Raw genomic sequence first — 20,182 nt, 5'->3', positions numbered from 1 at the left:
CTATCTCAAGGTGTCTGAAAGCTGATTTCTCGGTGCAGAAACATTTGCGCATCACACAGTCATCTCACTCTTCAAACTGGTAAACAAGACATAATAACGCCATCTGTGTAGTACTTGAAATAACCAACTTTCTGCACCAACTATTTATAAGTCATGTTATGTGATTCTTTCTAAATGTTCATGGGTACAGCTGAGTACACTTCTCTCTAACCTACTGCAAAATGTAACATATTAGTACCACATATTTACCCCATGAGTTCTTATGCTTTAAGTGATTAGTCTATCCATTTCATTCATATCCATACATTTCAGCTATACACAGCCTTTCTCAGCCTTTTTACCCTAAAGGAACCCCTAAACTAATTTTTAGGTCTCAGGGAACCCATTGGAGTTAGTGAAAAATATGCTTTTACATTGGAGGTCAATGGGAAGAATGCCCCCATACAGTAATGGTTAGAGTTCCACCCTTACAGACAGCTAAATAGGTCACTGGTGTCATGATGCCCTGGAACTATGCAGGCCCTACCAAAAGGGAGGTCAAATAACTACAATCCAAGGAGGCCCCTAACAATTTCTTGAGGTACCCCAGGGTTCCACAGAACCCTGGTTGGGAATGGCTAGCCTACGGATTCTTATATTCTTATCAACTGTAGGTTTAGGTCCACTTTAAATAATTAGAAAGGCATAAGGGAGGATTGATAGATGTTTTAAAATAAGAATAATATTACCTGTCCACTACGATAAGGAAATCCTGCAGCTTTCCAATTCCTCTATACATGACCTAAACCTGGTTTTAGATCATGTGGCTTGCACCAGTTCTGCACTGTAGGTAAAGAGGTCAGCAGAGTCTTTATTCAAATTGACTGAAGAGCCCCAGTGCATTACTTTTGCAGCATTAGGTCATATGACCAGATAAGCAGCAGGGTTTTACTGTTCGGACACACAAGTTAGCTTATGCTCATTTAAATATCTCCCTCTACACTTTATAATTTCTCTTAAGTTGTTTAGAAATTGTGGAAGTTTTAGTTTTTATTCTGCTGTGAGGATGGCAAATCATCTTAGACAGAGTTTTTGGCTATGCCTTTAGCCAACACAGAGTCTTAAAGTGAAGTTGTGCTTTAAAGCCTCTCCAGCTGTACCTACTCCCCTACCCTTCAAACTTCACTGTCATTATGTTTGGCATGGAAGCAGGGGGACATATACATGATACTTCCATGTATAAGAAGAATGTTACTTTCTCTCCTTCCTCATATATGCTAGGTTGTTGAAGCACCTAGAGATTGTCACATGACAGCAGACAAAGAGCCCATAGCTTGCTGCTTACACAACTCTTCTTCACTTTACTCTTGATGGCTCATTGGAATTGTAGAGGACAGCAATGAGTATGTGTAGGTTGAAGGATAGCAGCTAAAGTACATCTTTTATAAGAGATGTGAGATGGCTGCCGCTTATGGCCTCCTTCCTAAAAAGCTTCCTAAAAAAGTTGCCTGGCACAATACTTCGGACACAAAGACCTGGAACAAGCATAAAGCAAATAAATTCATTTTTCTAAGGCAGGTTTTTTTGAGTGAACCTGTTGCGTTGGAGGGGAGAAGCACAGGCTCACATCACAATCTCATTATGTTTTTTTCCATAGAGGAAATTTTTCTTCTCCTGTACAGTTTGCCACAGGTCAGTAAAACAGAAAGTTATGCTCCATACACACGAGCGGATTTTCCATCGGAAAAAGCTTGGCTTGCATACACACGGTCACACAAAAGTTCTCGGAACTTTCGACCATCAATAATGCGGTGACGTACAACACTACGACGAGCTGAGAAAATGAAGTTCAATGCTTCCGAGCATGCTTCAAATTGTTTCCGAGCATGCATAGGAATTTTGCACATAGGAATTGCTACAGACGATCAGAATTTCCGATCGGAACTTTTTGCGACCGAAAAATTGAGAACCTGCTCTGAATCTTTTGCTGGCAGAAATTCCGCCAGCAAATGTCCGATGGAGCATACACAGGGTCGGAATATCCGTCCAAAAGCTCTCATCGGACTTTTGCTGGCGGGATTTCCAATCGTGTGTACGGGGCTTAAGGCTACATTTCAATCAAGGGGACAAAGGCTACAATAAAATTCTATAATAGGTCTGAAACCTTCTTCGTTGTAATAGAAAATGTGTTCATTGCTGCCTGTGTCCTTACTGAAGGAATATCCTTAACTTCCTATTGTGCTTGACACCTGTCAAATAGACAGAAAGTGAAGAGAATGTTCCCAAATGAGCACAAGCTGACAGCAGTTCAACCCTTTCTTGATCTATCCAAAAGAAACTACAAGTTTTGGCTGGAGTTGTGCTTTAATCCTCTGGCTGCAAAGGTTGTGAGACTCTCAGTGCTTAAATTGAGTTTTTGTAACGTAGTATGAATGATAATCAATTAGCAAAAGTAAAAATGCTTCATAATTGCTGTATCAAGTTTTCTCCACTAAAGACCCTGAGACTAAGAAGCCTGCGTTTGATTCAAAATCTACTAGAAATACAGTTTTGGGTGAACTGACCTTTTATCATTCATAACAAACAAACTTTAAAAATGTAGCATTATTATAGAGGAAGTGGTTCTTTACCAAGAAAGATAGATGATTAGAAATCTGTCTACCTTTGCAACTGGTGCTAGATTTAATGTATAACTAAAGGCAGAACTTTTTTTTTAGTTTTGGATAGAGTGGAGAGGGATTGGAATTTCATCCTCACCTACTATGTAACTATGTAATGCTTGTCAGTTTGTATTGCTGTCTGTGCCCCTGTTGAGCAGATTCGCCCTCTCTATTTCTTCTGTTTACCATTAACATTGAAAGTGAAAGTAAAAGTAAAACAAAATCCCAAATCTTGGGTTGTCCCCAGAAAAGTAATAGAGGGAAAATTTTCCAAAGGGGACACTAGTTCTGGGGACCTTAGGGTAATTTGCAGGGATTTCTTCACACTTCTTGATTGGCTATGGGACAGGAAGTGAAGTGAAATCTCTGCAATGGGACACAAGTGGCGAAAAAAATCTGACAGGGGTTATAACCCTCCCCTGCTCTATCCAAAATGAAAAAAAAAAAATACCTATAGTTTTACTTTAACTCTTCACAAAATCAACAAATGAACGTAAAATATGTGCAGTGGAAAATGCAGAAATTAGTTACAGAGAAACTTTGCATGAAATAACGAGGGCTTCAGAGGTGCTTTCTTAATGACTCATTATTGACTCCTAGAGGCCGTGGCTGTTTTATACAGTGCACAAATCTGTTGCATTATTTGTAGCTACTTAGCTTGGTAGATTCCCCATATAGTAAGTTGATATATGGCTCTATCTCAACCTATCCTTCGCTTTCCGTGTATAACATACATTTATTTATTCTTACCTTAACAACAACATGGTTTAACCATTGTTAAAATTGATATATGGTAATCCTGGGATTTTATTGTTGATCTTCAGATATGCCAATTACAGCAAGTCGATAATATCAAATGAGCGTTGTTTAGATATTATCACATGGTGCCTTGGCTATTGTACAATGGTAACTTGAATCAGGAAGACAGATGGTGCCGCACTTCATCTGTTTCCATCTACAACTTGCCAACATAGAGGGTTATTGAGGAATGATCTGAGCTAGTTATATTGCATCCAAAGGCTTGCTATATACAACAGTTCCTAAGCAGCTCAGCATGCACTATTAACATGTTGCCTTTGAGCATCAGATCATTGGATAACCAGAACTTAGTAAATGAAGTATGAGGGAAATGAAGTTTGGATCCATACTCAGCTGGTGCCACTCGGGGCTTCATAATTAAGTGTCTAAATGAGGAACTGTGTTGCCCATAGCAAACAATGTCAGATTTCCCCAATTCAGATGCTCAGGGCAAGTTATAAAATTAAAGGGAGAACCTGATATGTTGCTGCAGGAAAACAGATAACTATGATTTCAGACACTTTCAATAAAATAATCTGTTTTAACAGTATGTATGCATGTTTAAAGAGGCTCTCCAACAAATTACACTCTTTCCACAGAGAGGCCTTTTTCAGCAATGTTAAGCCCTCAGCTCGGGGCTGTTTGGCTCCCCATGCCTTATTTGAAAAAAAGCCATGCTAATACTGATTTAGGGAGGTGCTATTATTCGTGTCTATTGCTTTATTTTTATCTCTATTATGGGTACCTACAGCTGTACATTACGTAACAGCCAGTCCTCCTCATGGCTGATTTCACATAAGGGTTTTGAATTCTCACAGCTCTTATATATCTTGTAAAAGTTAATAGGTTGATGGTTGTAAAACACTGAACAGCCTTTCTGTGAAAAAAAATTACTTTGTCTTTGAGAGCACCTTTAAGGGTCAGTACATCTAGAACAGATATTTCAGTTTTGGGTAGAAGCTGGCCTGCTAAATAACCCACCAGCACTATATCTCCAATGGGTCTCCAATGGAGATAGATCTCTACACTCAAGTTTTCAGCTCTGTCCACTTGCCATGGCCTTTACATGGGGGTCTTGCTTCTTCCTGGTTTATTTTGTATTTTGTGCAGAATGCATTGGGGGGGTATGACTCCTTCTGCAGCAAGATAATTGAGGCGCTGAGGCAAAGATTTTGCTTTAAACTCATGTGATATAAGAGGCAGGTTGCTAATTTAGTGACTCCAAGGGCACCCATAACTAACATACCCTAGCCCTTAGATGCACTGACCTTTTAGGTATCCCCAGCCAAATAATCACTGTCAATATGGATCTAGGCAGTATGGGAAAGGTTATTTGGTGCATTGCAGAAACAGAAGTGAGCCAGGTTTGTCATTCAGGAGGGTGAGAAAAGGGCATTCCCCTTCATGCTACTCACCCCTAAGGCATCATGCATCCTACTGCTTGATCCATGTGGCTGCATTGGCATTGAGGTCATGCAGGAGGTCAACGTCTTGTTTGTACCAGTCGTCGTGCTGAGGTGATGGAGTGCAGGCGTTGACAGCTGAAGAGCGAAGGGCGCAGGCAATGACAATGAAACATGGATGAGAATGAACATAAACAAACAAAAAAAAAAAGAAATGCTTTAATGTAGATGACTTCATAAAAGATGCCCTGTCCCCCTCCTCCCAGCATGTGTGTCAGCCTCCGTAAGACTGCTACATTCTATCTGTTAAAATCCTTTAGGATACACAGGATCACATCCTTTTAATAAAATTAGATATGAAGGAAAAAATACACCTCCATTAAAAATTTTATAACTTACACAACTACTACAAAGCTATTGTGTCATTTATTATCATTTTATTTAAAATTACCTTTCCATTTCAGTTTTTTTGCAGAGAGGATTTCCCCAAGTCACCTCTAGGTCAGTTATTTGTTGAGCAGTAGTGTTACCTTGTTAGTGAATTTACACATATATTTATATGCAGAGTCCAGGAGGTAGCGGGAGGCACAAACAGCCGGCATGAAGCCAGGGTAGAGGGGACTCAACTGTGGGTAAGCACAGGCGAAATCCTGATATATCAGGGGAGCCCTGACATTTTTTGTGAAGCTGTAAGTTAGGAAAACCCTCCAGAGTAGAAATTAACTATATCTTGGAATTAAACCATCTATTCTCCCAAAATTGATATTTCATTTATACTTGGAGACTAAATCACCCACTGGTTCTTGTATCTCTTGGGTCTCAAATTTTAGGATTTTTTTTTTACATGTAACACATGTCATGATTGTTGTAGCAGTTGTTCCTTTTCCTGAATAAAATGTTTATTGTGAACCACAAGCAGATAAAACCACAACTGTTAACACGTTGTAATCATAGGACCAGGTATGGTTGAAACACATTATTGGTTTTGATTTTATATGTTTAAGATAATCAATAAACATTATTTTATTCAAAAAGAGATACACCTGATCTGCTGTGTCAGCTATTTCCCTATTTGGTGGTTAGGCTCAGGACATTGGTGGATTGTGATAAAGTTACCTACATTTGTAACATCTCCTGCCTCTAACGGCATGGAACCTAGGGGTCTTACTGACACATTTTCCACACTGCCTGAGAGATGTGAAAGCCAACAAGAAAACCGAAAACCTCCATAAGCATTGCATGGGATAGATAGACTAGGTAAAGAGATCTTGAAGCCAAAGTCCCCAGGATATATTATAATCTGCTAACGGATTTTAATATAATGGCATTTCTTTAAAGCTAAAACATCAGGGTTCAAATTCAGTTCTTCATTTGGCCAAAAATGACTTCAGCAACCTTACTCCTTAAGAAGTATGTTACAGGATAAAATGGTACAGACACTGAGTATTTCACACAAAACTGATATTTCCATGTTGGGTTGATGGTGGAGATTAAACCTCTAATGATTTATTACAGTTCTCCAAGACTTTGATGGTGAAATTTTCATGCTTGGTTTCCCAGTTCTGCATGCCTTCCATGGCCACAATGTGTGTGTATCTTTTTATTGGACATTTCTTTATATTACAGAGAATTTGACAGAAGTAAAACACCTAAGACTGGACAGAAACACCAAAAACCCCAGTTATGTGGGAGCAGAGCCAAGAAATATGGAGACACTGCAGAAACTAAGAGAGGTAAGAAGTCAGAAGATAAATTAGTCCATTACACTCCACCTATAAATAAAATAGCAGTTTTGAGTGAATGTTAAGGCATCAGGAAACTTAATTTGTATATGGAAACAAATGATCATTCAGACTAGTGTGGGTCTGATAAGAATTTTTAGAGGACATGCAGTGAAGGAAAGAGCATTTATGGTAATCAAGTAAATCTCCAATTGGTCATAGAACATTTCTTCTGAGGACCAGGTGTACACTAAAAATCTATCAAAATAAGTAAAAGTCCCATCTATATAACTGCCTAGTTTGCCTGGTTCAACTGAGTTTACACTAAAAACCTTTCATTATCAGATTAAGTTGGAGTCCCATCCATAGAACTACCCAGTTGGCCTGGCTCAACTGAGCCTACACTAAAAGCCTTCCAGTATCAGAATAAGCAAGAGTCCCATCAATTCAACTGCCCAACTGGCCTGGCTCACCTGACCTTACTTAATAAAGCAGAGCAGTGAGCAATGATGATGCACAGAGTGCTACCACTAATAGCAACCAATCATATTACATTTTTTATCAGGGAAACTGTCAAACAACTATATGTTTTTAAGTAATTATTGTGAAATATGACTGATGGTAATTTTTTTCACATAACCTAAATGGTTTATATGCTTACTTTCCACATTTCGTATATTAATCCTGTTGACAAATCTCTGTCCATGAACTGAACTGAGACAACATAATAACGACGATAGAGGAATTAAGTTCCTCTCTTTAGTAAACAACTGCAATATGTATATATATATATATATATATATATATATATATAAATTAAAACTGTAGGCAGATTTTTTAAAACATGAGCAAATGTTTGTAAATTTGTTTACATTAAAGTATACCTGTTTGTGAGATGAATTGTATTAGATTGCTAATACTGCTGCAAAGTTGGCCCCCAGAAGGCGACTGAGCATGCCTTAATAGGCATGAGCCTCCTAAGAGACCTAAAACCCAGGATTTTCTTCTATGTAAATCAGTTTTACTGCTGAATCCCAAGTCTCAGAATCTCAGAATTGGTCAGTAGGTGTTCCATTAAAGCAGCGAGGGAGTGAAGAGGAAGGTGGGCATTATCTACTTCAGAAACTTAAGCCAAAATCTACTGATCAGAGCACCATGGGGTTCAAAGCTACTGGGACACCCCGGCAGATATCCAAGGGTGCCACAGACAGTTCAAGGTGTCTAATTTGCAGTACTATATTTGTCAGCTTAATTTCACAAGTGTTCTGTAAGCTGATTGTTTATACAAATTTTGTCTAGAAACCCTTAAGGAGGCTAGGTTTCCTGAAAAGTGTTGAGAACCTTGAAAGATACCTTCTGATTGGTTTTTGTATAGTAAACCGGGAAATCTGGAGGAAACTGACTTCTATAGAGCACCTCCGTGTCAAGTAAACAAACATACTTTCCATTTGCATACAGCTACATATAAAAAAACATGCACCATGTACAGGCACACAAACAAGCAGAGCTTAAATACATAATGGTTCACACATTGGGACAAATGTATTGGTCTGAAATTTGGGATGAAATAAGCACTATAAGCAATACTTGGCTGGCTGATATAATTTGTATTTTTCTCTTTTTTTTTTTGTGAATAAATTATCCCCCTCCCCTTCCCTTCCCATACAACACAAGCCTGTGTTGCCAGTAGCTGGGGTATCTGTATAAAAATAGAACTGTTGCTGGAGAGATACATATGTGACCACTCTCAGTGGATGGGAGTAAGTGAAAACTTTTTCCAGCTTTACCTTAAAGCGGGAGTCCACCGGGACTCCGCGTTTTTTTTTTTTTTTTTTTAAAAGCCAGCAGCTACAAATACTGCAGCTGCTGACTTTTAAATAGTGACACTTACCTGTCCAGCGCGCCCGCGATGTCGGCACCCGAAGCCGATCGCTCGCTCGGCGGCCGGGTCCCGCCGCCATCTTGGGTATGGGAATCAGGAAATGGAGCCTTTCGGCTTCATTTCCCGGTTCCCTACTGCGCATGCGCGAGCCGCGCGGCGCAATCCGGACGGTCCCCGCTGCCTCTGGGAGCTGTGTGTTTCCCAGCAGGCAGCGGGGCACTTCCTGAAGGGGGCGGGCGCTTGCGGAACGGGGGCGTAACCTACGCTCGTTCCGCAGGCAGCTAGCCCGGAAGTGGGTGCAGTTACCTGGATTATCCAGGTAACTGCACCCCCCTCCCCCCTGAAAGGTGCCGATTGTGGCGCCGGAGGGGGGGAGGGATCAGATGAGCGGAGGTCCATTTTAGGGTGGACCTCCGCTTTAAGCAGTCAGGAGATATAAAAGGTGGTACTAAATACTAGCTGATTTGGTTAATCCATTGTGTGAACAAATCCAAATCCAATATAATGTTGAATTATGTTATTTTAAAACCTGTGTGTTTTGGTTTTGCTCACATCCGTTAGTACTGTGGTAGGGGGACTTACCAGTTCGGTGGGAGAGGGATGGAACTTACCTGCTCCCACAAGAGGGTATGTAAGCGACTATGAACCCCTTCACTTTCCATATCTCCTTCTTTGGGTAAGCTAATGGTTCAGTAGTGGTTGATGTTTTTCATTTTATTTTAAAGAGATAACTTGTGGGATTGGACATTAATAAAGCAATGTCTGTGACTACCAAAATGATTGAGGATTCTTCCTGTTGTGTTACACGTCATTGTACATCTACTGTACACAGTCAGTTTGCCTAATTTAGTAGCATAGCACAATTAGAAATTATATGCAGTAGACCACAAAAGCAAATCACATTTTAGCAATGTTGGTTAGTCTAAAGAAAGCTGGTTGGTTGCTTTTGGCTACTGCACATTACTGCTCTGAGCCCTTTGCTTAAAATTAAGCCAATAATGCAACTCATAAGTTGAGCTATTTTTGGCAGGTATAGTAATTTTTTTTTTTTTATCAGGAGAGGCCTAATGGGTATGGCTCATGGCATGGCCATGGTAGAGGCTTACTGGAAAATATGCTGTGTAATGAGTAGATGCAAACACCCACACACACACACTTACACGCTCACTCTAAGACACATCTCCCACCTGGGCATACAGTCATGTCCATACTAGTCTCTTGCATAAAAGCTCAACCTACCATGCTGGTAACAGCATGACAAAAATATGAGTATGCTGCCTCACGTAGCTGTAGTGCATATAGAAAGATTTTGATACAAGTAGCAAAATCTATTGGGAATGCATATAATGACAATAATAAAATATACAGCAGTAAAACCTCAGTCAGATATCGGGCCATTATGATCTGTCACATGAGCTGAAAAACAAAAAGAGCAAAAAAAAAAAAAATACACAAAGGTCGAAGGACATAACACAGAACATGAACATATGAACGGCTTGTTTCGCATTTCTGCTTTTTTCACATATAAACATTGAAACAATAGACAATACGTTGTATGAACATGTTGTCCCACCTTTGGGTTCAGCTATGGAATTCACACAATTGTGTTATAGCTATATGTACTAATTTGCTGTCGATCTCTAAACACTTGTTGCTTGCATCTCGATAATCATATTTCACCTCAAGTCAGACTTTGTGCAAGCCAAGCCAACTTTCAGTGAAAATGCGGTAGTGCCTAGCAAACATTGTGGTCGTTTTGCACTACAAGACTAAGACAATTCATGATACAAAATCTTACATGCCAACAATCCCAGAGAAAATGAAACCCCACCCCTGAGGTTCCCAGTTCCTACCCAGAAGCACTACCTGCTCAACAAAGCATTAACTTTTCACATTTTTGTGTCAAGTCCCTCCTGTATGGCCAAAAGAGCCTGAAGTTAGGATCTGCTGGCAAGTGTGAGCTATAAAAAAGTTTTTTTTTGTTTTTTTTTGAGCAGCAAATTGAAAAATAGCTTGCTGGATGCTTTAAACATGCCCAATCGCAATTGTATAATGTCTTCCTTACAGTAAAAAATTAGATATTGCATGTTGCTTTTTGTTGCTGAGCTGCTTCTGTTTGTCACAGATCTCCTCCAAGTTTCCTGACCACCATGGCATATATACAATCCAACAGATTACAGAAATTGAATGTACTATTTGTATTAGAACAAACTACAGGAAGCAAAACTGCAGGGAAATGTTTGATTATTTATAACAAAACGCCCTGTAGCTTGCATTGACACATCCCACTGGTGGACTATGGATGTGCTACAAAGAAGGCAAATGGGATTTGAACCAGCAAGATCAAACTTGTAGAAAGCAGGCCAAAGATATTTACTTTGAAAAGGAGATTCGAGGGGGGAATTCATATTTGTTTCAAGCCTTGCATTGGTGCGGATAGCTGTATAAATGAAAGTGAGCGATGGAGGTGGAGCAGTATGCATCAGAGGCAAATACCTTTGCGGATGTTGCCGTCTGGAGAATGTGCAAAGTCTCCGGTGGACAACAGGAAACAAGCTCGATCACGATTGTATCTCTCTCTTGCACCTGGGGTAACAGGGGACTTTTCTTCTGGGGAGAGAGCCTGGTCTATTGTTGGGCAATCCTCGTTAGCCAGTGCAGCATTGGCAGCATCACCGTTCTGTTTGGAGTCTTTAGGAACAGATTAAGAGAAGCAAATACATGCAGAAAAAAAGTTAGTATCACAAGGTAAGATAGGTACATGCAAATATGTGTTTCCCCTTAAATTCATCATACTGAATGCTTTTTCCATTGTATGGTAAGGTGCATCTCTAATCAAAGTTTTTTTAATCATTATTATTATTATAAAGTGGGGAAGGGTTGTAACCTATTGTCTATGTCCTTACTCTCCAACAGGGCCATAGCATCAAACCCATGACCAAGGTTTTAACCCTTTCTCACTCTATTGAAAACACTTAGAAAAGTTTGGCTTTAAAGTAAATCTGCCATAAACCTAAAAAAACGACCTATATTTTTGGATCCACTAATTGTTTTGATGGGCAGTTTTCCCTGAAGGTAACCAATGATTTTCAATTATATTTTTCAAATGTTCTGTTGAATTGCCAAGGCTTATAACAAATTTTCTTTAAAGAACAGAAAAAAATTAAAACCTTTAGCTCATCTAGCATTTTTCAAAAATTACAACACAATGGGGGTTATTTACTAAATGAAAATCCACTTTGCACTGCAAGTGAACTTGGGAGTGCAGTCCCTCTAAATCTAAGGGGTAGATCTGAAATGAGTGGAAGCTCTTGCTGATTTTATCATCCAATCATGTGCAAGCTAAAATGCTGTTTTTTTTTATTTTCCTTGCATGTCCCCCTCAGAGCTACAGCGACTTTACTTCCAAGTGCACTTTCAGTGAACTTTCAAGAGCACTTGCAGTGCAAAGTGGATTTTCCTTTAATAAATAACCCCCATTATCTCAACGTATGTAATTAAATAACATGAAATGTGTCTGTATTTTAAGTTGGTACAAATCAGCTAAAAAGACGTGCAGTGGACTGCCAGCATATATACTGATGGCCCAGAGAAGGTGTACTATTTATGAAAAGAACTCCTGGTACAATCCATGGTCTATTCACGTGGATGGGTGTACTCTTAGAAATAGGAAATGTAATAAGTATCCAAATGTACATCCAAGAGCACAGTGTGATAATTCTCAAAAGGAACAGTTTATACAATAAATAAAGACTTTAATGTCAAAAGTTCCAGTTATCAAAAAGGATAAATGACAGCGAAAAAAATAATAAGCTTTTCAAACCAGATAAAAATACTGCCACCTGGACAGTTGGAAGTGTATAGGCTTGTGTATGCAGAACTCATTTTCTTTCACTTGTGATACTTTTGTGGTGCTCCTGAGTTCCTTCTGAGTTGATTCCTCAGTTGCGTCAAGCTGCTTTTGAATTCACATTTCCTTGTAGATGGAAGAAAAGCAAACAAATGCCTATGTGCACAAATTGTAAAATGTTTTTAAGTTTGACTACTGAACAATTCAGTCTATATCTCAGGTTTTAGATTCCACGTTTGGAAGATTGGCACATTATCTACAATATTGTGAAATGCAGCTTGTTCTTTGATAGTGACATATACCCTTACACACTCCAGTCCATCAGTCAGTGAAGAGGGCAAGGGGGACAAGATGAGCACTGCTGGAATATGCTACCAATGTTGCTTATCACAACCAAAAGCGATAGAGTCAAGTATTCTAATCAATCAATTTGTCCTCCCAAGAGCTGTCAGACAATGGTGGTAACACATAGGACCACTGCCATCTCATTTCAATCAGTAGTTACAAAGATAAATGTTTTACTCTATTTATTCTTTCATATATACAGTTTATACACATTTGAGTATTTGAATTTTATCAGTTTAATGAAAATAATCAAATACTCTATATGGGGGTAGCCATATTTGCTCAATATTTTCTGCTTAGCAGTAAGGAATATTCTGCAAGTGCGTTTAAATGTACACTTTAGGTGTATGAGGCTGACTAACCTTTAATAATTCCAGTATTCCATGGGTGGCAACATATAAAAATTTTGATTCAAAATACCAGTCTATAAGGAGCACATTAATTCTGATTCAAGCTTCAATATTCATTACACTGTGTATATAAATGTACTCTAAATGTTCCAGTATGACTGTTCTAAAGTATAAAAAAGAAGTATTCTGAGCATATCGAGACCCCTCTGCAATTTTTTTTGGGTTCTCCTACAAATCTATTTTTAGTTTTCATTATTATTTTGAACTAAATCAACAGCAATGGAATAGGTGGTGGTCTCAGACAAATAAAATATACTGTATGTATATTTGCCACTTGTTTTTAATGGTGAATTGTGGAAGTTGCCTATATTTACTAGGATTTTTTTGTATAAACTATGTGTAGTAAATAAAGTTTGAATAACTTTTTAACTAAAACCGCAGTTGTTCTCCAATAGAACCCCTGTTTTTGATGGTGGGCTTTCTAAAAGCTCCTGCAATTTCTTCTTTGTATGTGTGTGTATATATATATATATATATATATATATATGTATATATATATATATATATATATATATAGTATCTCACAAAAGTGAGTACATGCCTCACATTGTTGTAAATATTCTATTATATCTTTTCATATGACAACACTGAAGAAATAACACTTTGCTACAATGTAAAGTAGTGAGTGTACAGCTTGTATAACAGCGTAAATTTGCTCTCCCCTCAAAATAACGCAACGCACAGCCATTAATGTCTAAACCACTGGCAACAAAAGTGAGTATACACCTAAGTGAAAATGTCCAAATGTGTCATCCAGCACTGCCTTAACATCCTCTATAATGACATCACGGAGTTGGTGGGTGTTAAAAGATCTTGCGCTCCTCCACCTTCCATTTGAGGATGCCCCACAGATGATCAATAGGGTTTAGATCTGGAGACATGCTTGGCCAGTCCATCACCTTTACCCTCAGATTCTTTAGCAAGGCAGTGGTCATCTTGGAGGTGTGTTTGGGGTTGTTATCATGTTGGAATACTGCCCTGCGGCCCAGTCTCCGAAGGGATGGGATCATACTTTGCTCCAGTATGTCACAGTACATGTTGGGATTCATGGTTCCCTCAATGAACTGTAGCTCCCCAGTGCCGGCAGCACTCATGCAGCCCTAGACCATGACACTCCCCCCACCATCCTTGACTGTAGGCAAGACACAATTGTCTTTGTACTCCTTTCCTGGTTGCTGCCACACACACTTGACACCATCTGAACGAATTAAGTCTCATCAGACCACAGGACATGGTTCCAATAATCCATGTTCTCAGTTGGCTTGTCTTCAGCAAACTGTTTGCATGCTTTATGGTGCCTCATCTTTAGAAAAGGCTTCCTTCTGGGATGACAGCCATTCAGACCAATTTGATGCAGTGTGCTGCATATGGTCTAAACACTGACAGGCTGACCCCCACCCTTTCAACCTCATACGTCTATTTCCCTAAGACAACATCTGGATATAATGCTGAGCAGGTCTTGACTACTGTGCTGAAGCTCAGTTTCAGAGTCTTGACAATCTTCTCATAGCTTAGGTCATCTTTATGTAAAGCAACAATTCTTTTTTCAGATCCTCAGAGAGTTATTTGCCATGAGGTGCCATGTTGAACTGAGAGAGTGAGAGAGATAACACGAAATTTAACACACCGGCTCCCCATTCACACCTTAGACCTTGTAACACCGAGTCACATGACACCGTGTTGGGAAAATGGCTAATTTTTCACTTAGGGGTGTACTCACTTTTGTTGCCAGTGGTTTAGACATTAATGGCTGTGTGTTGAGTTATTTTGAGGGGACAGCAAATGTATGTTGTTATACATGCTGTACACTCACTACTTTACATTGTAGCAAAGTTTAATTTCTTCAGCGGTGTCACATTAAGAGATATAATACAATCTTTACAAAAATGTGAGGGGTGTGTGAGTGCATATTCAAAATGTACATGTGCTAATGTATCCCTTTTATTCATTCAGGATCCACAATGTTGAATTCTATAATCCTTCTGGTATGCTGAGCAATCACTTGCTGTGTACATACATTATAGAAGCAATTAAGGTCATACATACAATGACTTAAAGCAAAACTCCATCTTTCCTCATATCTTCTAACCTCCCCAACTTTAAAGTCTCCCCCAGATCTTTTTTCCTGCATTCTTCAGGCTGGTCTAGTGACATCATGAGTCCTTCCTCTTCTTCCTCAGTGGCAGCAGTAGGTGATCCCTCCTCCAGGACTGAGCACCACTCACATAAATGCTACTTAGCCCAGGAGTGCAGAAAGCCCAAGCTGCATGACGAAACACCCTAGGGGGTCCAAAACAGCCTGGGCCCACAGGCAATAAGTTGGATGATTCTGGCTATCATCCAACCAGAAGATCAGTGTTGGCAGTGGGACAGAATGAACTTCCTGTGCAGGACAGCGCTGAACTGAACGAGAGTATTGCAACCAAAGTTTTAGGAAAGTTATTCATTTTTGTATTTGCTAAGAAAACTGGAGTTTTGCTATAAGTTGGCCATATAAAGAATCTCCAACACTACATTAAGCTAGCCAGGATGAAACTGTCCCTGTTTAGAATAAAAGCAAAGTTTTTAGTGCATACTTTTGAAACACATGTAAATCCAAACTGCCATGCCAAGATCTTCCTTTGAGAGGTGGTCCTGTTCTAATGTTTGTGGACAACCAAACTAGGATGTATACATAGCAATAATTAAACTGGAAGTAGGCCTAATTTGGAAGTAAAGTACATAAAGATACTAGAAGTCCATATTTGCCTCTCTAGATAGTTGTGTATCTACTTTAAATACAATAAAACTAAACGTTGTGTTAAGTCTACCTGCCTCGCTCAACATGCACCTTTCCTATGCTAGTTATAAATTGATTTGAGTCACATCCATTTTTCGGTCCCTCTTCTTGTTCTGCCAAATTTTATGGTATAATGTCTATGGCAGCATCAGATCAGTCTCATTATTAGACCGGCCTTTGAAGGAATGATTGATCAAATAGGTTAAAATACCTTGTTTAGTCTCTATCTCCCCCTTTCCTCCCCTATCACAAAACAAGTAGCTCCTAAAGCATCTGACCCTTCTTAGCTACTCCTATTGCCATATATAAATGTATACAATAAGCGAGCCTTTCTCAAACTTTTCAACACAGAGGAACCCTTGAAATAACTTTACAGTCTCAGGGAACCCCTGCTAAAAATGACCATATCTAAAACACATGATACATTAGTGTGATGGTCAGTAGAAAGAGTGCTCCTTACACTTGTGGTCATTGTGAAAAAGATCAATGGTGTCAGTGGGAACTTATATGATGGGCAGAAATTGTTCATTGGTTAAAGAACCCCCAGAAACCTCTGGAAGAACTCTAGGGTTCCATGGAACCCTGGTTGACAAACCCTGCAATAAGCCAAGGCCACAGTTCATATTAATAAAGAGATCTGAAGGTGTATTGGTTGGTGTCTGCATTGCCCTATCAAATCTATAAGCAGGCAATGAAATGCAATATTATAAATGATTTCCTAGCAATGAGTTTAAAGAACAGTGCTATAAATGTACTATGTGTATATGCATTTGTTATTTTCACAGAATCACAATACAGGTCTACCATTAAATCTTTTCCAGTCTCTGAACTACTCTACCAACAAGCATATTATAAAAAGAACAGCACATGAATTCCTGCTATGCTGGAACTGGGATTGACTTATTGAAGAGGACTGCAGCCATCGATAACTGCCAATTCTTTTTGCCATATGAAATGAATAGCACAATGTATAGCAATAACGTTATTGCGACCTTGAATTATATATTCCTTTGATAAAAGCATGCAGTTAAACTCTTCAATGGCAAGAGGATAATTGAACCTACTTCCAGCCATACCCAGCCTATAATTTATTGTAGAGACTAGGGAGTACAACAGTTTAATCATACACATAATGGAATTGGTGTGAACCAGAAAATACACCATCATTTTAATCTGGTACTGAATTTGCAATGCAGTTGTGCTGACGGTACTCAGTATTATTAACCACTTCAATACAGGGCACTTAAAGCGGAGGTCCACCCTAAAATGGACCTTCCGCTCATCGGAATCCTCCCCCCCTCCGGCGCCACAATTGGCACCTTTCAGGGGGGAGGGGGGTGCAGTTACCTGGATAATCCAGGTAACTGCACCCACTTCCGGGATAGCTCTCTGCGGAAAGGTGCCTAGATTACGCCCCTTTCCGCAAGTGCCCATCCCCTTCCGCAAGTGCCCCGCTGCCTGCTGGGAAACACACAGATCCCAGAGGCAGCGGGGACCGTCCTCATTGTGCAGCACGACTCGCGCATGTGCAGTAGGGAACCGGGAAATGAAGCCGAAAGGCTCCATTTCCTGATTCCCATACCCAAGATGGCGGCGGCAGCACCCGAGTGACGATCTAGAGATCGGCTTCGGGTGCCGACATCGCGGGCGCGCTGGACAGGTAAGTGTCACTATTTTAAAAGTCAGCAGCTGCAGTATTTGTAGCTGCTGGCTTTTAAAAAAAAAAAAAAAACGCGGAGTCCCGGCGCACTCCCGCTTTAAACACCTTCCTGCCCAGACCAATTTTGAGCTTTCAGCGCTGTCGCACTTTGAATGACAATTGCGCGGTCATGCTACACTGTACCCAAATTAAATTTTTATAATTTTTTTCCCACAAATAGAGCTTTCTTTTGATGGTATTTGATTAGCTCTGCGGTTTTTATTTTTTGCACTACAAATAAAAAAATACCGAAAATTTTGAAAAATAAAAATGTTTTTTTTGTTTCAGTTTCAAAACTTTCTAAATAAGTTTTCTCCTTCACTGATGGGCACTGATGGGGCTACACTGATGGGCACTGATAAGGCGGCACTGATGGGTACCAATGAAGTGGCACTGATGAGGTGGCATTGATGGACACTGATAGGCGGCACTGATAGGCGATACGGATGGGCGACACGGATGGGCAACACGGATGGACACTGATAGGTGGCACAGATTGGCACTGATAGCTGGCACGGATTGGCATGGATGGGCGGCAGAGATGGGCATGGATAGGCGGCACAGATGGGCATGGATAGGCGGCACAGATGGGCATGGGTGGGCACTGATAGGCGGCACAGGTGGGCACTCATAGGTGGCACAGGTGGGCACTCATAGGCGGCACAGGTGGGCACTCATAGGCGGCACAGGTGTTATACTGTACTAATGGATGCCAATCAGTACCAAACAATAATGCATGTCAATCAGTGATGCCCATTGTGGGCACTGATTGGCATCCATTATGGGCACTGATTGGCATCCATTGTGCTGACTGGCATCCCTGGTGGTCTAGGGAGGATCACCTTTTCCCTGGTGGTCTGGTGGTGTCCCTGGTGGTCCAGTGTGGGCATCCTCGGGGGGGCTGTGCTGATAATCGATCAGCACAGATGCCCCCTGTCAGAGGAGCAGCCGATCGGCTCTCCTCTACTCGCGTCTGACAGACGCGAGTGAGGAGAAGCCGATCACCGGCTCTTCCCATTTACACTGTGATCAGCCGTGATTGGACACGGCTGATCACGTGGTAAAGAGTCTCCGTCGGAGACTCTTTACCGAGATCGTAGTTGCCGGGTGTCAGACTGACACCCTGCAACAACGATCGCCGCGATGCGCGCCCCCGGGGGCGCGCAGCGGCTCATAATCCTGAGGACGTCATATGACGTCCGGTCAGGATTATGAAACCACTTTGCCACCGTCAATTTGTAATAGGGCGGGCGGCAAGTGGTTAAGTGTCTTTTGGGTACATCTAGATGCCTGCATGGCATTTCTCAGGGCAGGTTTTGTAACTAGAAATCAGTGTACAGGCATACCTCACTTTCAAGTACGCAATGGGGTTTATTTACTACAGCTAGAAAGTGCAAAATCAGGCTCACTTCTGCATAGAAACCAATGTACTGAAATTAACAAATGTAATCTATATCAGGACAGATTATTGTTACCTTATTATTGAAAGTACCAGAATATGCAACTTCATGGCATACATTAATATGTTAAAATTTATATGAGATTCAGTGATGGGGTTTACTTATACTTTAAGCAAAGTTTAAATGAATTGAAAAAACATACTAGTGCATACTAGTTTTTTTCCTGGTTCAGACCTGCTTCTTAGATATGACATCAATAGGAACCAATAGTTGCCACACATAAATAATGTTTTATTTATTTTTTGTAATCCTTTTTTTACGTAGCTGTAGGCATATAAAGTAAAAAATTTTCCATTTTAGAAAAAAATAAATTGTTCTAAAATGATAATGTTTGAGGCCATTTTTCAAATAGAAAGGGTATGGTAGTATTCTAACTGTATGTAAAGGGTAAGTCCACCGTAAACCAACATTTTATTTTACTGGTGGACACCAGTTGACTAAATATGCTACTGACTTTGTCTATCTTTGCCCTTGTACACACGACGGAGATTCCGACAGAATGTGTCCGATCAGAGCGTTTTGTCGGATATTCCGACTGTGTGTGGTCTGCATCTGACTGTTTCCGTCGGAATATCCGTCGGACCAAATTTTCCAACTTGCCGGAAATATTTTCCGACAAAATGCTCCGATCGGACATACTCCGATCATGTGTAGAGAATTCCGATCGGACAAAGTGCCACACATGCTCAGATCAAATTCCTACACCAAAGCTATTGGCTACTAGCCTGAACTTAGTCCCGTCGTAACGAAATAACGTCATCACGTTCTGAACGATCGGATTTTACGACAACTTTGTCCGACCGTTTGTATACAACAGTTTCGGACAAAATCCGTTGGACAAAATCCGATGGATTTGGTTGTCGGAATCTCCGACCGTGTGTACAAGAAGGATTCCATCAGTGAGATCTCCTCAGTGAACTGAGCAGCAATTAAAAGGTTTATAATGTAGTTTTGATCACCTTGAGGCAGCTGCATCAAAGGCTGAAGTAGGGAACTCAGGTGCAGATATCGCCGCTACAGTTTTTGAGAGATTTTTCACAGTTGCGTTGCATTACATTATTCCCAAAACTGAAATACCAATTTTGACCTAAAAAAACCCTTTTTAAATGTTTCACTTTTTCTTTGGAAAGTCTGATACTGTAAGCCCTTGTACACACGGTCGGAGATTCCGACAACCAAATCCGTCGGATTTTGTC

General features: G+C 40.3%; 1 protein-coding gene across 6 annotated transcripts in view; it reads right to left on the bottom strand.

Moving 5' to 3' along the window:
* Window positions 1–20,182, bottom strand: part of LOC143933949 (voltage-gated potassium channel KCNC1-like) — a 222,705-nt gene that overhangs the window by 38,856 nt on the left and 163,667 nt on the right. For 4 of the 6 annotated variants that reach the window (XM_077457150.1, XM_077457146.1, XM_077457151.1 and 1 more), the window contains one exon: window positions 10,940–11,134. In XM_077457150.1, the coding sequence (XP_077313276.1) occupies window positions 10,940–11,134 (195 nt within the window). Of the gene's footprint in view, window positions 1–4,852; window positions 4,979–10,939; window positions 11,135–20,182 lie in introns of all 6 variants that reach the window. The other 2 variants (XM_077457148.1, XM_077457149.1) reach the window with 1 other exon arrangement.

This window comes from Lithobates pipiens, unplaced genomic scaffold, assembly GCF_037356315.1.
Source record: "Lithobates pipiens isolate NorthernLeopardFrog02 unplaced genomic scaffold, aLitPip1_a1.2 Scaffold_27, whole genome shotgun sequence".
In the NCBI taxonomy this organism is placed as follows: domain Eukaryota; kingdom Metazoa; phylum Chordata; class Amphibia; order Anura; family Ranidae; genus Lithobates; species Lithobates pipiens.
This window is presented reverse-complemented; position numbering and strand designations above follow the sequence as displayed.